Source organism: Colobus angolensis, unplaced genomic scaffold (assembly GCF_000951035.1).
Source record: "Colobus angolensis palliatus isolate OR3802 unplaced genomic scaffold, Cang.pa_1.0 Scaffold4, whole genome shotgun sequence".
In the NCBI taxonomy this organism is placed as follows: Eukaryota; Metazoa; Chordata; class Mammalia; order Primates; family Cercopithecidae; genus Colobus; species Colobus angolensis.
This window is the reverse complement of record NW_012117376.1, coordinates 5,475,878-5,495,652: the sequence shown is the minus strand read 5'-3', so window position 1 is coordinate 5,495,652 and position 19,775 is coordinate 5,475,878. Positions and strand designations below refer to the sequence as shown.

The 19,775-nt window shown below is 38.6% G+C and overlaps 1 protein-coding gene across 2 annotated transcripts in view; it reads right to left on the bottom strand.

The window, feature by feature from the left end:
• The window catches only part of ZMYM6 (zinc finger, MYM-type 6), a 49,311-nt gene that overhangs the window by 22,896 nt on the left and 6,640 nt on the right, over positions 1-19,775 (bottom strand). For both annotated transcript variants that reach the window (XM_011955359.1, XM_011955360.1), the window contains 10 exons: positions 14,582-14,666; positions 13,517-13,766; positions 9,065-9,239; positions 8,777-8,968; positions 6,810-6,960; positions 6,241-6,356; positions 5,105-5,383; positions 4,794-4,944; positions 3,101-3,273; positions 1,308-1,455 (listed from right to left, as the gene is read on the bottom strand). In XM_011955359.1, coding sequence (XP_011810749.1) covers positions 1,308-1,455; positions 3,101-3,273; positions 4,794-4,944; positions 5,105-5,383; positions 6,241-6,356; positions 6,810-6,960; positions 8,777-8,968; positions 9,065-9,239; positions 13,517-13,766; positions 14,582-14,666 — 1,720 coding nt within the window. The remainder of the gene's footprint in view (positions 1-1,307; positions 1,456-3,100; positions 3,274-4,793; positions 4,945-5,104; positions 5,384-6,240; positions 6,357-6,809; positions 6,961-8,776; positions 8,969-9,064; positions 9,240-13,516; positions 13,767-14,581; positions 14,667-19,775) is intronic.

Here is a 19,775-nt window from a genome sequence, read left to right as displayed (position 1 = left end):
CTAGTCTCAACAACAACAAAAAAGACAAATATTAGCTTCAGGCTGGACTGTTCTATTAGTAACTATTAAAACTCCTAGACCTAAGCGTGCATCAAATAAAAACTTAACATGACAATTTTTATAAATAAGTTAATGAGGGAGCTGTCCAACCCCATAACACTGGTTTTCTTAACCCATATTATAAAATGAATATTCTACTACCAACTTGAGTGGTTCTGAGGAATGGAGGGCTAACACAAAAGATTAGCACAAGGCATTTATGATTAAGGTAATCATTAATAAGGCTGCAAAGGTAGGCAATGGCCAGACTGCAAGGAGCCAAAGCTCTGTCAATTAGGTAGCACTCCAGGCTTTGATCAGAGGACATAATACCAAGCGGCTTTTTTTCTTCTGAGAGGGAGTATATCGTTCTGTTGCCCAGGCTGGAGTGCCATAGTGTGATCTCGGCTCACTGTAACCTCCGTCTCTCGGGTTCTCATGCCTTAGCCTCCTGAGTAGCTGAGATTACAGGCACACACCACCACACCTGGCTAATTTTTGCATTTTTAATAGAGATGGGGTTTCACCATGATTACCAGTCTGGTCTCAAACTCCTTGCCTCAAGTTATTTGCCCGTCTCAGCCTTCCAAAGTGCTGGGATTACAGGTGCGAGCTACCATGCCCGGCTACCAAATGTTTTTAATCTAATACTGAGAAAGAAATATTTAGGAGAGCTACTTGATGAATACACCATGGATCTATCTACTCACCTGGATATTCTGACCACATTAGCTGTCCTACTTGCGAAATTATTTTATTCTTAGCCAGGATCAACTTTGCTACCCAAGTAGAACCCGTCTATTTTATATTTTCTGAGATAATTAATGTGTTCTTCTTTTCTCCTTGCCTATAAGCAAGCTCTGAATCAAATTTTACACTAGTCACAGCAACTATATTAACTATACTCTCCCTTTGTTTGCCCTGATTTTCTATTTTTATTTCTGGTTTATTAACTAAGCAGTATATATCCTTAGTTTAAGTTATTTATGTACAGATACATTCAATCAAAAGCAATTAAATACAAGTTTCCTATAAAAATTAGTGCAGATACATTATTGGCCTTTTGGTGTGCTTGACCATCAGAGCAAAAAGTATTAGAATTACTTTTCCCTCAAGGGGAAATTAAAGACTTCTTAAAGAAAAATTTAAGGAAATTCAGGCTATTTGAATCCAATGAAATTTTGTTTTTATTATATTACTTATAACTGTGTGTGCTGATAGTGTCCTAGCACTGACATAAAAATCCCATTAGCTAAGTTTAATTTTACCTTTATTTTGTGGAAGAGAGTCATTCATAATTTGCTGATGACAAAACTCCAAGACACAAAATAGGTTACAGAAATGTTTAATGTTGCCTCGCCACTTTATGGACTCATTTAGTTTACCCTGTCGTTTACAACCATCACACTTGGCCATCTGAGAAAGAAACGTTGGACAAGATAGGCTTAAAACTATAAAATAATGATAAGATAACATTAATCATAAAAAGAGGCACTATGAACACAGGATATATGAGTCAGTTGAGACTACAAAATGTAAGGTTCTTACCGAAAATACTGATTTTATTTAATTCTTTGTTTTATATAGATGCCCTAAATCAAGATAATATAAAAATTGTGGCCAGGCACAGGAGCTCACACCTGTAATCCCAGCATTCTGGGAGGCCAAGGCAGGCGGATCACGAAGTCAGGAGTTCAAGACCAGCCTGACCAACATGATGAAACCCTGTCTCTACCAAAAATACAAAAATTAGCTGGGCATGGTGGCACACGCCTGTAATCCCAGCTACTCAGAAGGCTGAAGCAGGAGAATTGCTTGAACCCGGGAGGCAGAGGTTGCAGTGAGCCAAGATCGCATCACTGCACTCCATCCTGGGCGACAGAGCAAGATTCTGTCTCAACAAAACAAAACAAAACAAAAAAATGCCCTTGTTTTCAAAATTACCAATAAGGGAGTCTAAAGACAGGTTCATAACTGCGTGTGGTGGTGCGCACCTTTCCTGGTTACTCAGGAGCCTGAGGCAGGAGAATCGCTTGAACCCAGGAGGCGGAGGCTACAGGGAGCCAATATCACCCACTGATCACACCACTGCACACCACCCTGAGCAACAGAATAAGGTTCTGTCTGGCTGTGGGGTGGGGGGTGGGCAGCATGGGGTGGGGGAAGAAAAGATACAAATGAAAAATAAGTAAAAAAAAACTAAAGATAGGTTCAACTTTTAAGAAATTAAGCAGCAGCTTACAGCAGTTGATATAATATGGGATTTGGAGTCATAAAGGTTTTGATTCATTCAGCAAATATTTAATTAGACATCCTTTGTCTTAAGCACTGTGATTGGCCCTAATTATATAATCATGAAAAATAGATTACCCTCCCCAAATAATAAAATTCTATTTTGGGGGTGAGGTAGACAAGCAAACAGTGATTTCACCAGAGTGTTATAGATGCTGTCTTCCTGTCGCCTACCAGCTTCCTCAAGAGTGTATTACTTAACTTCCCTGGACCTCTCTCCTTTTTCTTATTTATAAAATGGCAATAATATACTTAGCTCTTGGGACTATGGTAGGATTAAATGAAATGACACTTACGGAGCACCAGACATGTATTAGTGGTTCAATTAACTGCAGCTACCATTGTTAGCCTTTCAAAAAGTTAATCTTTTTTAAAATGAGGTAGGAATGGTTGCCAGCTATTGTCCTTTGACCTATGAAGTAGACAAGGTCTGACTTCAAATTCCTCAGAGTAACCTGAATGAGAGAGCCACTTGAGGCAACATTATGTGAAGTTCTAACCTAAAAGAAGTCAAATAAGGGCAATGTGCCTTATAAGAAGGCAAAAATAAAAGGAACATATCCAATCAACAACAAAGTCTGCAGAAATCCTATACTTTTTATCCCAAAGATTTCATGTTTATATTCAACTGAATTTTTGTTATAGTCCATAACTTATTTTATTCAGTGCTAAACACCAAATTTTTCTTGACGTAAGTTGAATATATTTTAAATAGAAAACAATTTGCACTGATTTCAGAAAGCCAAAAAAAATATATTATCACCTTTACCTGATAAAACAGAACCGTAAATTTGGACATACAATCTTCACAACAAAACTCTTCTAACTTGCCCTCCAATCGGTTTTCTACCAAATTTGGGGATGTCTGTGAACAATAGCTGCACATCTTACAGTAGTTCCCCCATCGTTCTCCAAAGTCACGGGCAGATAGGAATTTGCAAACTGAGGATCAGAGGGATGAAAGGAAGAAAGATCAAATTTACACTAACTGAGGAGGTATAAGAAGTTTCTGTGGTCTCAGATATAAAACTTTAAGAAAATTTCTAATACTTACACAATTATTTGCCTCTAGATTACAGGACAGTCTCTATATTCACAAACCAAACTTATACCACCTTTTATTTCATTTTATTTTATTTTTTGAGACAGAGTCTCACTCATTTTGCCCAGGCTGGAGGGCAGTGGCACGATCTCAGCTCACTACAACCTCCACCTCCCGGGTTCAAGTGATTCTCCTGCCTCAGCCTCCCGAGTAGAGTAGCTGGGATTACAGGCGCCTGCCACTACGCCCAGCTAATTTTTATATTTTTAGTAGAGACAGCGTTTCGCCATGTTGGCCAGGCTGTTCTAGAACTCCTGACCTCAGGTGATCTGGCTCACCTCAGCCTCCCAAAATGCTGGGATTACAGGCGTGAGCCACTGCGCGTGGCCCCCACCTTTTAAATATACTCTAAATATTAGGCCGTTTATATTCAGAAACATCAGAGGTATAAAAGTTTTTTAAGCCAAGAAGCAGCAACTATTTAAGCTCTTCTTTACAAATGAGTGCAAGAACAAAAAGATCTCTGATGTCATAGCTAAACTTATGAAGAGATTTTCTTTATTAATACCACTGATCTAATCATTTTTACAGTTTTTTATTGCAATTATTGCAACATTTAAAAAGACTGACTTTCGTCCATGCACAGTCGCTCAAGCCTGTAATCCCAGCACTTTGGGAGGCCGAGGCGGGAGTATCACCTGAACTCAGGAATTCAAGACCATGCTGGACAACATGGTGAAACCCCGTCTTTACAAAAAATAAAAAAAATTAGCCAGGCATGGTGGCATGCTCTTGTAGCTTCAGCTACTTGGGAGGCTGAAGTGGGAGGATCCCTTAAACCAGGGAGGCAGAGATAGCAGTAAGCCAAGATCATGCCACCACACTCCAGCCTGAGTGACAGGGCAAGACCTTGTCTCAAAAAAATAAATAAATAAAAATAATAAATAAAAAGATTGACTTTAAAGTGAATTAACTGTAAACACAATTCAAAAAAACTTTTTTTTTTGAGACAGTGTTTCACTCTTGTCGCCCAAGCTAGAGTGCAATGGCGTGATACCGGCTCACTGCAACCTCTGCCTCTGAGGTTCAAGCAATTCTCCTGCCTCAGGCTGCGAAGTAGTTAGGATTACAGGCGTGCGACACCATGCCCGGCTAATTTTGTATAGAGATGGGGTTTTTTAATGGGGTTTCACCATGTTGGTCAGGCTGGTCTTGAACTCCCAACCTCAAGTGATCCACCCGCCCCAGCCTCCTGAAGTGCTGGGATTACAGGCGTGAGCCACCGTGCCAGGCCTCCAAAATACTTCTAATTATACCTCATAAGACAAAAAGAATGTGAAAACTAATTGTGGCTTAATTGCCCAAGTCATCATGAATTATAACAACCCATGCACTGTGGATAAACCAACTTTGTCTTTACCTTCACTACAGAATGGCTTGTCAACCCCTGAGAATCGCACAGTCTCCTTTATAATTTTCTGCAGTTTACAATAGTCACACATTGCCACAACTTTATATTTCTTCTTGTATTCATCAGAGCAATTCTTGCCACAAAACAGAAACATTCTACCCTGCAGAAAAGCAAGAGTCATTAAGAGCTAACTAAACAGTTGCTTTATCTTTAAGAAGTCCTTTTCATGTCAAAGCAAATTGAGTTGTTCAAAATTGAAAACACAAAAGTGTTTCTACTGGATAAGTTTATATTCAATCCCTTTCATGATCTCTCTTTACCTTGTAGAAAAGAAGTTCTGGTTTTGTGGCAAACAGATGATTACAGTGCTGACACTTGAGTTTAACAACTGTATGGGTTAAAGCAACTTGCTGGGATTGTTCAGCAAGAGGTTGGAGGCTGGCTGCAGCAGAGCCACGGATGGAACTGGGGGAAACGGCAGAGGTGTTACCTCCTCCTGTTGACACTGCTGACCTGGAGGAGGGCAGGCTTACAACCACTTGGCCCTGAGACAGGGGCACCGCTGAAGAGTTTGTTCCTTTTGGCTTGTTAAATACATTCTGAATGAAAACAAATAAGGTAAAGATTTTATCAAGTGAGAAATAAGATAACTTGGTACTTTTCATTTCCTCACTTTAATAAATCAAGTCCCCCACAAACATTTTTTAAAATTTTCTATGTCACCGGAAGAGTTTAAATGGCATACTTCCACAATAAAAGGACTGAGAAATACAACATTAAAAGGTCAAGGACTGGAATTCAGGCTTTCCTGACAAAGACCTCTAATGTATGCCTCTAATAAATTAGAGCAGGCTTCTCCTTCCCCCCAAAACTTCCCCCTACCTGCACTCCCATTATCAACCAGCTTCTGATGGCTATTAAGATACAACAGCCACCAACAGTCTCTTTCTCCCTAATGCCAGGGATACTGCATCAGGCATGTTCCTACCCCGGAGATTACTAAACTTTACTCTGTGTGTGTATTGCAGAGAGGGAGGAGAAAATGGGACAAGTGGATGCTTACAATTCCATGCCAGGAGTCACTAGGTATCTGACCCAGGATGAGAGAGGAAGGGGCATGTGAATCCCATCAGGCTACTGTTCTTCACCATACCACCTACCCAAACCATAATCCTAGCTTCCATCTTTGTGAAGGGGAGAGACCCAAGGGAGAAAGTGGGAGGGAATGACAGTTTAGGCAAGGATCCTAAATAAAGTAGAAATTGCTAAGACCCAATATCTGGGTTCAGATATTTTATAGAAATGACCTGGTTGGGACCCTGGATGAAACAAAACAAATTTTTTCTTTTTAATTCGAATTTAAATTTTCATAAGAACAGGACTTCAGCAGTTAACACTGTGCCACAGATCAATGCCTAAGAGAATCACATGCATGATGTGCTACCTTAGATCATACCTGGAAAGCGACCACACAACTGGAGCTGCAGAAGCTGTATATAGTTCCATTTGACATGGCTAGGTGATACTGAGGGATTGCTGAGGTTTTACAACTATGACATGAAACCTGGACACCTTGGTGACAAAAAATAAAAAACAATGATTAAGTTATACCAATGAACAAACAATACAAAAATCTATTGGGAGAATGAAAAAATTAAATAATCAACAATATACCAAAAAAATCAAAGAACTTTACAGAAATCTGAAATCTAACTACAACTAACCTCTATTAAGTCCCACTTAGACAAAAACTAACTTGGAAATTTTAAGTGTCAAAAACTAACTTGGAAATTTTAAGTGTTTTTTCTTTCTTCTCACATATGAAACTATAAAATACTGTATATATTGCAATCAAGAAAATCGGTGAAAAACTATTTTCACATACAAGTCAGTTATTTAAAAGTCAATCTTGGGTCTTTATTTAACTAACTAGATAAATTTAGCTTGTAACAAAATCAAAGAAAAGCAGTTACATTTTTCTTCAATAGTTATTAAATCTATAAATTTATCAAATTTAAACATTACCTGAAGAAGTAACAGTCTTAACTCTGTAAGCAGATAAGCAATTAATAGAGCAGAAAAGCTCTGTTTTTCCTGAATCATTTGTAGTCTCAATCATTTCAGCTGAGGGCCTCAATGACTTCCCCAGGGCATATGGAGGAATCTGGGCTGAATTCTATTAAAATAAAAGAACATTAGATACTTAGTACAAGCATACATATTTACATATTGTTCAAAAAAGTAAAAAGAAAAGCCACCTACAACCACAGCTCTTGGTTGAAATATTTGAGCATGATGATGAAACCACACTATTGGGAGGTGGGAAAATAAGTTCTTCCAGACAGTAATAAAATAGAAACTGAAGAAAATTAGTAACTACTCAGAGATCTTAGCAAACAAAACATATTAATTCAAACACAAGTAATGAATTAGGTAGTCATTACATACTTTTTCACCACCAATAACCAGAGAAGACCAGCGAATCCATAAACCAAAGGGCCATTCTCGGTATAGTCTTGTACATCAATCTAGAAGAGTCTACCACCTTTAAGGTTACTTAATTTGTGAGATTCTTCAGCAGGAGATAGAAATGATACTTAATGTATATTAATAGAGATCCTACAGAACTACCTATTTTTCAAGCTGAGTTTCATAATAAAATCTGCTTATGTTTATTCATGTTTTAAGAAATAATAAAAATAGCTACCATTTACATAACCAATACTATAACTTACTGAATGCTTATCAAGAGCCAGGCCCCAGGCTAAGCAACTGATATATAGTGTGTCACAGAATCCTTTCAAGGACAGAGTGAGGTGCTCTCAAAAATTACATTAACAAAAAGTTCAAATTAACTTTAATTAAATTAACAGATGAGCAGAAGTAGTAGGAAATTAAACTCATTTCATCAGGCTCCAAAGTTCAGGCTCCTAACCACTACACTACCCTGTCAGTGACACATTATAAGGTCTCTCAATATGAAAGGAAATCGTAAGAAAATATAAATTCTGGGGTTTCACTACATAATCTTCCTAGTAAAAAGACAGAGCACAATACTAGTAACAAAATTAGAAATGGAACTCATTTTGGGATCATATATAAAATAACATGGATTCTTTTCCTGTGAAAGTAGTAACCAGACTGCCAAAAATGGCAATTCTTAAAAAAAGAGATTATCTTCAGTGATGAATGTCCATATGTCCATTACCAACTGCTCAGAGGAAGTAACAAATCAAACTTGCTAACTGAAAAAAATGTTTAATTATCATTTACAAGATACATCTTTACATCTTCAAGAAAAACTTTTTAAAACCACAAATCAGTAATAATTAAATTGACACAAGGTGATATATTTAGTAACAAGCTTACTGCATTATTCATTACAATAAATAAAATTACTTGACGTATTCTCATAAGACAGTGTTGATCAAATAATTACAATTCATTCCCAAACACATTTTAAAATGAAAAAGACAAGCTTTGTTTAGATTCACTGATTTTATCATCTTAACTCTTGCTTATGGCTTATTTATAATATGGTTTTCTTGCTATCAATACATCACAAAATATTTCATGCTCAAAGAAAATCATGAAATTACATTTGAGGCCGGGACGTGGTTACTCACGCCTGTAATCCCGGCACTTTGGGAGGTTGAGGTGGGTGGATGGCTTGAGCTCAGGAGTTCAAGACCGGCCTGAGCAACATGGCAAAACCCCATCTTGATTAAAAAAAAAGAAAAGAAAAGAAAAGAAATCGCATTTGTGAATTATTAGCTATGAAGGGAGCCTTAAAAAAGGGACTTATTTTACCTATATCAACTTACCACCACAATCATCCCTCACACTATCAGAATCTATCTCATTTTCTGGAGGGGAAATCACATATCAGGATGGACTAATGGAAGGAGCTCACTCTCATTTTGTAGTTCTTCCCTGTGCAGCCAAATCAGAAGGAGTGGGCCTAACTACATGCAACAAATAGATATTCATACCTGCTTGTATGCCGTGACACTTGTTGAACTAAAAACCTTCTGGGATTGGCAAGGACCAGAGCTACTATAGCAATAGCTCCCACAGTTCTCACAACAGTTCATGGTGAGGTTGTTTGTAGAGTGAAATTTTGAAAAACAGGCATCACTACAAAGACCATGTACCACATTTTGATATTTAACTTCAAATCGAGTCTAGGAAATAAACACACACACACATACACAAAATAAGCAGAGCCAGCTAAAAAAAATCTCTTTGAGCAGAATCCCAATAAAAGTAAAATAACTTACATCAGCATTCTTCTGACACATACTGCACTTAGTTGAAATGGTTTTGGTATATATGGTAACAACAGGTTTTTTCTTTAGCTCGTAAGACGACAAGCATGATTGGCTACAGAAATCTTTGCTAGGAGAGGAATTCTCAAGGCGAGTTGTGATCACATCCTTAGGATTTAAAATGTCTCTAAAAATAAATAACAAAGGTAAAAATGAAATGCATTCTTCACAATTGTAACTTCCTCCTCTTTGTGAGCTGAAATAACACTTACTAAGGGCAGGTATTGTATGGTAGAAAAAGGATAAGGTGTCTGCAAACCTTGGTGTGATGATGAGTTCTGCTATTTATCAGGTGAGTGACAATGAATGATGTAATTACTATCTTAATTTCCTCATGTATAAAATGGGGTTTATAATACCTAATTCATAAATTTGTCAAGAGCGAATTGTATTTAAAATATAACCAGCCAGGGCTGGGCATGGTGGCTCACGCTTGTAATCCCAGCACTTTGGGAGGCCGAGGTGGGTGGATCATGAGGTCAGGAGTTCAAGACCAGCCTGGCCAACACAGTGAAACCCCATCTCTACTAAAAATACAAAAGTTAGCTGGGTGTGGTAGTGGGTGCCTGTAATCCCAGCTACTCGGGAGGCTGAGGCAGGAGAATCGCCTGAACCCGGGAGGCGGAGGTTGCAGTGAGCCGAGATTGTGCCACTGCACTCCAGCCTGGGCAACAGAGCTAGACACCATCTTAAAAAAAAAAAATATATATATATATACACACACACACACACACACACATATATATATATATATATATACAGCCAGCCAGATGCTGAAGACAAAAACAGGAAGGCTTCCAGCCCCAACCAAGTTTCATCTGCTGTAGCCAATGGGACCAGTCAGTGTCCATCCCACAACTCCAGACCACAAGACACTGGTTCTCTTACTAGCCAGAGGCTGCCCAAAGTAGAACTGAAACGAGACAATAAACGAATTTTTTTTTTTCTTTTTTTTTTTGTGAGACAGAGTCTCACTCTGCTGCCCAGGCTGGAGTGCGGTGGCACAATCTTGGCTCACTGCAACCTCCACCTCCTGGGTTCAAGCGATTCTCCTGTCTCAGCCTCCTGCCCGAGTAGCTGGGACACAGGCCCATGCTACCATGCCAGGCTAATTTTTGTATTTTTAGTAGAGACAGGGTTTCGCCATATTGGCCAGGCTGGTCTCAAACTCCTGACCTCATGATCCGCCTGCCTCAGCCTCCCAAAGTGTTGGGATTACAGGCACAAGCCACCGCGTCCAGCCAAGACAATAAACGAAATGTTTTAAAAGTGCAAGATTTTGAGAAACAAATGAGCTACCAGAATACAAAAAATAAGCATGATATATAATATTTAGCTATAACAGAAAAAATCAAAGAAACATATGATAAAAGGGCTGTTAGGGCTTTGTATCAGAGGACAGATGGAAACAAGAACAAGATAGGAAGAACAAAAATAATTGAGTGGTTCTGTGAGATTCCTAGAGCCAATTTGTAAAAGCTAATTATTGCAATAAGCACAAATAGCAATATCCTGGTAAAACAGAGGCTAAGAATTGCCATTCTTCTGACAAGTATAAAAACTAAAGGAAATAGTCACTAATTATAAACACTAGTGCAGGCCACAAAGTAAATGGCAAAGTATATAATAATGGCTATAATATATACTACAATAAGTGTGTTGAGTAATTACTATGTGCCAAGCATTATTCTCTTTACTCAAATTATCCAATTTAAATACCACAAAAATGACAGAGTGCAGTGGCTTACCCCCATAATCCTAGCACTTTGGGAGGCCAAGGCAGAAGAACTGCTTGAGGCCGGGGAGTTCAAAGCTCCAATGAGCCGTGATCATGCCACTGCACTCCAGCCTGGGCAACACAGCAAGACCCAATCTCTACAAAAACTTTTTTTTAATTAGCAGGGCATGCTGGCTTATGCCCATGGTCTCAGTTACTCAGGATGCTGAGCTGGGAGGACTGCTTGAGCCCAGGAAGTAGAGGCTGCGGTGAGGTGAGATCACGCAACTGCACTCCAGCCTGGGTGACAGAGTGAAATCCTGTTTCAAAAAAAAAAAAAAATCCCCAAACTACTATGAGGTTAAGTATTATTGCAACTGCCACTTTACAGATGAGGAAACTGAATCAGAGGTTAAACAGCTTGTCAAAATCATATTGCTAGTAGGCAGTAAAGCTGAAATACAAATCCAGGTAGTCTGATTCTAGTCTATGGAATTAATTATTCCACTATCCTGCCTCCCATCCAGCACCTTTATTATACAGGTGTATTCAATGGTAAACCATGAGAAAATAACAACAACAAAAATTATTTTAATTCTTTAAAACTCAACTGTAAAAATACGACAGCAAATCTTGGAAACCAAAAGAATATGCTTATAATATACAGATGAAGTATTAATTTTGAAAAGTGATTTTTCTACTGAAAACAGAGCAATAAAGAGTTTCACTTAATAAGGTGAATCTGCCAGTGGCAAAATAAGTAAAAAAATAGTAAGTAAAAATATGTAACTCAAAGACAGTAATTTTATAATGAAAATCTGTGCACATAAATTATAAATGTACTCTGAACTTTACACACTCAAATGAGTGTTATACCATAACATTTACCTTAGAAAAACCAACAATAACATAGCTCAAACATTTTTCTAATTTTTTTAAGATAAAACTTAAGATAAACCTTTAGACTATTTAACTTTTAATTTTATAAATCTCATGTTTTAACAGTATGACTCAATTTAATTAGCTACTATATTAGCCTGATTAAGGTATCAAGTACCTTTGAAAATTTGTAAAACTCAAATGCATGCTGAAAAGATAAGAATCTGTCTCCTAATCTTATGCTAAAAAGTCACTGACAGGGGTGACTACTTTTAAGAAAACAATAGGCATTTGGATGTGTAAGTTGTGTTATGTTCTTTAAAATTATTTAATTTTATTTTGATATTTGGTATGTTGAAACAATATCTAAAAATAGAAAACTAAGTTTACTTCTTCAGATTAGTTTCATGAGAACGACATAAAAGTGTTAATTAGAAGGGTATTTTGCAACAAACTAATTTAGAGTATATAAATATTTTAAAATTCCTCTCTCCTGGCCAGGTATGATGGCTCATGCCAATAGTCCCAGCACTTTGGGAGGCTGAGGCAGGCTAATTGCTTGAGCCCAGGAGTTTGAGAACAGCCTGGGCAACATAGCAAAACCATCTCTACAAAAAATACAAAAACTAGCCGGGCATGGTGGTGTGCACCTGTGGTCCCAGCTACTTGAAAGGCTAAGGTGGGAGGATCATCTGAGCCCAGGGAGTTCAAGGCTGCGGTGAGCAGTGATCATGCCACTGCACTCCAGCATGGCCAACAAAGAAAAAAAAAACATCCTCTCTCCTCTTTAGTTGGAAATTTCCATACAGCAGGATCTACTTTTAGATAGTTTAGGTCAAGACACAAAGCACATAAACATGGCCAAAGACAAAATAGGGGCCTACAGGTGATATGTTAAGTATACAAAGTAATATGTATCATATATACTATATTTACTAAATTTAATATATTTATCATGTTAACTATAAATAGTAACACGATATAATTTTTATTATTAATAACAGGATTCCATTTATTAAGTACTTGCTATGCGCTAGGCCATGTGCTAACACTGTCTCATTAAAATCCTAGGAAGCAACTATTATTTACTGATGAGAAATGGAGGCTTAGAAAGTTAAATATCTAGCCCGAAGTCACAGAGATAAATGATAGAGCCACAGTTTAAAAGCAAGCTCTTACCATTTTTTGCCCGTAGTGACTACTAACAACATACTGTATTCCTCAAATTACACTACCACAGTGTACCACAGTGTAGGTAAAACATGCCAAATCCTTCAAATGTACTAAGGCAGGGAAAGATTTATGTGACTTTGTTGCTGTTTTGTCTTCTCTCTGCATCTAAGCACTATTGTAAAGCAACAATGACCCCACAAGGACATTAGAAAGAAACACATTTTTGTGACCATGTGGAGTTTTTACTTTTTAAAGAATTAAATAGCTTTCATATACTATTAAAAGAGTGAAATTATATTATGCTATACCAAATAACTTTCAAGATAACTGTTAAATAAATTTAAATGGTGGGTGTCTACGATTACAGGATAGTCCTGCAATTCCCACACGTTATTTGTTATTTATTTCCATAGTAAAATCTAAAGTGATAGAAAACTGGTTTAATCATTATTCTAACACCAAGTCACTTATTTAATGTTGCAAAACTTTTAAATTGGCTAATTCTTCCATTAGCTAAAAAGTTATTTCTACAGATACATGCTAAAAAGATTTCAAGTATCAACAGCATGTTTGAACTAAACTATATACACACTTAAAAAAAGGTAAAGTAAAAAGGGATGTTAAGAATTTTATACTTCGAGCAGTTTGTGCAGGTTTTCTTGGGAGGAGGTGGCAGGCAGGCAGGTGAAGAATGTCTGGTGATGCATCGTGTGGAGCAGAAGAGCTGAGTAGATCCTGTCTTATGATATGCAGTTTGGCCCTTACAAAGCATTTTTTTACAACCAGAACAAAAAACCTTAATAGCAACAGCTGGAACTGAAGGAAGCAATACACTTGGGCCAGATGATGCAAAAGAAAGCTGAAAGCCTGGGTTCAACTGCTGGGCTATCAAAACAAAATAAAAAAAGTTTTAGTATCAATACTAATACATATACAGTCTCAATCTCTCCTTCTCCCTCTCTCTCTCTCTCTCTCTCTTTTTCTGAGACAGGGTCTCACTGTCACCCAGGCTGGAAGGCAGTGGTGCAATCATAGCTCACTGAAGCCTCAAACTCCCAGGATTAACTAATCCTCCCGCCTAAGCCTCTTGAGTAGCTGGGACTACAGGCACACGCCACCATACCCAGCTAATTTTTTTTTAATTTTTAGCAGAGATAAGGTCTCACTATGTTGCCCAGACTGGCCTCAAACTCTTGAGCAAAAGCCATCCACCTGCCTCAGCCTCCCAAGTTGCTGAGATTACAGGTGTTAGCCACCACACCCGGCCCAGTCTCTCTTTTTTAGGACAAATTCCCTATCTTGAAATCCAGTATCAATGAGGCAATAAGTATCAATGAGGCAATAAGCACTCCAAAACTGAGGTTTCAATTTTTTTTTTACCATGACTCAAAGTAGGAAATACATTTAATATTATAACCCAGTTCTCATATACATATGTTTGTAAATGTGGGGATGTGTGTTCAATTCAATCACTGAAACAGAAATTTTATGAAACAATACGTTTTCTTACTATACATATCATATTCTGATATAATCTTATTCTATTTTATTTTTTTCTGCTGAAAACCAGCTACTCAGTTTGAAAAACCACAGCTCTAAAGAAAGAGAAAGACATACATGAAAAGATGCTTTCTCTCAATTTTACAAGTCAGAATAAGCAAATACTAATTGTAATTAACTTATACAGTTCCATTTCTTACCAAGAGGTCTCTCATTAACTGAAAACACACCACTAATTTTCAATTCACTTTCTTGAATTTTTGGCTGTTGGGCACTTCCATACTCCTTTAAAAAAGAAAAGAAAAGAAAAAAGAGCAATGAATACAGTGTATGTAAGTAAACTAGAAATTCAAGCAAAAAAAAATTATTCTATCCTATTCATCTTTTTTTTTTTTTTTTTTTGAGATGGAGTCTTGCTCTGTCACCCAGGCTAGTGTGCAGTGGCGCGATCTTGGCTCACTGAAACCTCTGCCTCCCAGATTCAAGTGATTCTTCTGTCTCAGCTGCCCAAGTAGCTGGGACTACAGGTATACGCCACCACACCCAGCTATTTTTTGTATTTTTAATACAGATGGGGTTTCACCACATTGGCCAGGCTGGTCTCAAACTCCTGACCTCGTGATCCACCCACCTCAGCTTCCCAAAGTTCTGGAACTACAGACGTGAGCCACCACACCCGGCCCTATTAATCTCTTAAACAGTCTAATCATAAATACCTTCACAAACACCTCAAAAGTCAAAATTTACAAGTTATTAGACTAGATTTAATCTTTACGAAGACAATCTTTTAGAATTAGAGAATCTTTTAAAATACTTTTATCTACTTTTCAAATGTAATTTTGATATATGGGAGTAATACATAATTATTCCAAATGCTGAGCACTACCTATTTTTTAGATAGTGTGTTTAAAAGGGGGCAATAAATAATTTTTTATTTTTTTATTTTTTGAGATGGAATCTCATTCTGTCACCCAGGAATGCAATGGTGCGATCTTGGCTTACTGTAACCTCCACCACCTGGGTTCAAGCGACTCTCCTGCCTCAGCCTCCCAAGTAGCTGGGACTACAGGCTTGCACTACCACACCCGGCGAATTTTTGTGTTTTTTCCAATAGAGACGGGGTTTTGCTATGTTAGCCAGGCTGGTCTCAAACTCCTGACTGATCTGCCCACCTTGGCCTACCAAAGTGCTGGGATTACAGGTGTGTGCCACCGCACCTGGCAAAAAGGAGCAATAAATGAAATTAAATATGGCTGAGCGTGGTGGCTCACACCTATAGTCCCAGCTACCAGGAAGGCTGAGGCAGGAGAATCACCTGAACCCCGGAGGAGGACGCTGCAGTGAGCTGAGATTGTGCCACTGCACTCCAGCCTGGGCAACAGAGCGAGCCTCTGTCTCAAAAAAAAAAAAAAGAAAAACTAAATCTGAATCATTTAGAGTTTGGATTTCAATCATTTCAGACTTACAAGCTGCCTTTTCTGTTAATGGCAGAAAAGATACAAGAGTGTCAATGCAATCTGCTCATTATACATAAAATCATCACAGACAAAATCCTATTTATTCTTACTACATTCTTTAAAACGTTTTAAAACAAAATGTAATCATGAAACATTTTTAAAATGTAAATGCCTATTTTGAATGGTCCTTTATTCTGAAATTATAACCATCTTTTTAATGTTAAAATATCCTTACATATTTCAAAACAGAAAGTTTTAAAAAAAAGTCTTACTTTTCTGAATCACTGATGGTAATGGCAGTTGTATTTTTAATCTCCCCACACGTAGCAAAATAAATGAGTAGCTATGTTAGTTCCAAAGTTACTTTAGAAATTTCTTCAGACTATTAAATGCCAAAAACCAGGAATCACTGCATTAATTCAACACTTCCCATGATATGTACTGAGCACCCAAAGAGGTGCTCTCTATAAGATATCCCTTCTTTATAGATGAGGAAAGTGAAGCTAAGAGATGTTCAGCAACTTGCCCAAGGTCACAAAGAGACTACGTGGACAGATAGGAATCAAACTCAGTCTCTCTGTTCTTTTTTTTTCTTCTTCTTCTTTTTCTTGTTTTTGAGATGGAGTCTCACTCTGTTGCCCAGGCTGGAGTGCAATGGCGCCATCTCGGCTCACTGCAACCTCTGCCTCCCGGGTTCAAGTGATCCTCAGCCTCCCGAGTCGCTGGGATTACAGGCACCCACCACCATGCCCAACTAATTTTTGTATTTTTAGTAGAGACAGAGTTTCACCCTGTTGGTCAGGCTGGTCTTGAACTCCTGACCTCAGGTGACCGGCCCACCTCCACCTCCCAAAGTGCTGGGACTACAGGCATGAGCCACCGCACCCAGCCAGTCTCTCTGTTCTAAAATCCAAGATAGCACCATCATATATGTGAAAATATAAAGTAATTACTACAATGAATTCAAACTCTGGCCCAGTTGAAATTACGTTCCCCTGTTGTAGTAATCTCTCCCATCTCCTTTCTCTCACAGCACTAAATCATTTCATTACTTATTTGGATAATTTGAATAATGCCTAACATTCATCCTTCCCCCTACACACACATTAGACTGAAAAGATCACATCCATTATGGACAATATCTGTTTTTTTCACCCCTGTACACCCCTGTATACCCAATCGCCCAACACGGTCAACACAACAGTAATGACTATGGGTTCTAACAGCAGACAGAAACATATGATCTTGGCTCCTAAACAAGCTATTTAATCCTTCTTAGTTTCAATGTATCTGTAAAATAAAGATAATATTACCTAACCCATAGGGCCAATGGGGAGGGAGGGGGCAAATGACTTAATATAAATAAAGTACACAGCATGGCATCTTACAGTTAGTCAAAGTCAAAAGTAAGCATGATACGAACACAAAATGCTAGTTCTTTTTTTTTTTTTTCTTTTGAGATGGAGTTTTGCTCTTCTTGCCCAGGCTGGAGTGCAATGGCGTGATCTCAGCTCACCACAACCTCGGCCTCCAGGGTTCAAGTGATTCTCCTCCCTCAGCCTCCCGAGTAGCTGGGATTACAGGCATGCGCCACCACGCCTGACTAATTTTGTAGTTTTAGTAGAGACAGGGTTTCTCCATGTTGGTCAGGCTGGTCTCGAACTCCTGACCTCAGGTGATCTGCCTGCCTTGGCCTCCCAGAGTGCTGGGAGTACAGGTGTGAACCACTGCACCCAGCCAAAATGCTAGTTCTCATACTTATTATTTTAATAACTGTGGCATTTAATAAATACTTGCTAAATGAAGGAATGTAAGTCTATTCAATCCAAAGTGCATGTTCTTAAACATTATACTTAAATAACAATATTTACTAACACTTGCAAAATGAAGAGGATGTTAAAAGTATTATATACATCCTCAAATTACCAAAATGAGTGTTTAAGATTCAACAAAAAAAAATTTTTTTTTTTTTTTTGAGACGGAGTCTCACTCTGTCACCCAGGCTGGAGTGCAGTGGGGCAATCTCGGCTCACTACAAGCTCTGCCTCCCAGGTTCACGCCATTCTCCTGCCTCAGCCTCCCGAGTAGCTGGGACTACAGGCGCCCGCCACCACACCTGGCTAATTTTTTTGTATTTTTAGTAGAGACGGGGTTTCACCGTGTTAGCCAGGATGGTCTTTATCTCCTGACCTCGTGATCTGCCCGCCTTGGCCTCCCAAAGTGCTAGGATTACAGGCGTGAGCCATTACGCCTGGCCAGATTCAATAAAAATTACTTTGCCTTATCAACTCAATTTCTAAAATTTTTCTAATATTTCTGTTATATTTCCCTGACTGGTTTCTTTTGCCTCAGAAAGTAACTTTTCTAAACCTTCATAGCTCACAAGTCCAAACTCCACATCTTTCCTGCTCATTGATGTTTCAATTTCACCAGGTAAAAAGAAGTAACTAAGAACTCCCTTAAAATCCTTCAACCCCTTCCACCTTACCTACAAATCGCTCAGCAAACTGTCCTACTATCTTACAGGAAAAGGAAACCTTCTTTTTAGCTATAGCTGAAAATAATGCTATTTTAGAATAAGTGTGTTCCAAATACTGCATGCAATACTCTTATAGTAAAAACTACCATTGTTTATTTGATAGTAAAATTTAAGCTGGCATCCTGTATTTTATCTGGAAGCCCTACATCTCCAAGTAGATAACTTTCCAATCTCCAAATCCCAGATTTTTATGTGCAAATGCCTCCTTGTGCAATTCACCACTTGAATATCCCACAAGCCCTTTAAACACAACAGACCCCAAACTGCACTTAGTACTTCCTCCAAAATCCTGCTGTAACCCCTCAGTAAATGGTATCACCATAAACCCCAAAACCTGTAAGTATCCTTGGACTCCTCTTTGACCTTCACACCTCATAAACAATCTCTAAATTTGATCAATCCTACCTAACCATTTTTAAATATATTCTCTTTTCCCACTTTACTATCAATACTCAACTATTAAACACACCACATTATCTCACCCCTCCATGACTTGGCTATTTTCTCTGCTATATTTTCTCTGTCTGAAACTTTCAGTCAGTTGTTATGGTTCAATTGCTACCTGCTCTGTGAAGCCTTCCTCCTCTCCCTCTCAAATAGATTTAGGGCTCCTTCCCCTATGCTCCCAATGCACCTCACACAATTTTAAAGCACTTACATAAGACTGTGATTTTGTATTTTTTTTTTTCTTAGGTGGAATCTTTCTCTGTTGCCCAGGCTGGAGTGCAGTAGAGCAATCTCTGTTCACTGCAGCCTCCACCTCCTGGGTTCAAGTGATTCTCCTGCCTCAGCCTCCCAAGTAGCTGAGATCACAGGCGCGTACCACCAAGACTGGCTAATTTTTTTGTATTTTTAGTAGAGATGGGGTTTCACCATGTTGACCAGGCTGGTCTTGAACTCCTGACCTCAAGTGAGCCACCCACCTCAGCCTCCCAAAGTGCTGGGATTACAGGTATGAGCCACCATGCCTGGCCTTGATTTTGAATTTGTACAAAAGGCGGCACAGGCCAGGCGTGGTGGCTTACGCCTGTAATCTCAGCACTTTGCGAGGTCGAGGCAGGCGGAGTTCAAGACCAGCCGGCCAACATGGTGAAACCCCGTCTCTATTAAAAATACAAAAATTAGCCAGGTGTGGCGGTGGGCACCTGTAATCCCAGCTACTCGGCAGGCTGAGGCAGGAGAATTGCATGAGCCCAAGAGGTGGAGGTTACAGTGAGCCGAGATCGCACCACTGCACTTCAGCCTGGGCTACAAAGCAAGACTCCATCCAAAAAAAAAAAAAAAGAAAACACCAAAGAAGAGTAAGCATACAAGTTTGAAGACAATTAGGTTTAAATGAGAATGCATAAGATATGCTTAGCACAGCTTCTCACAAGGCACAGTCACTCAACAAATAAA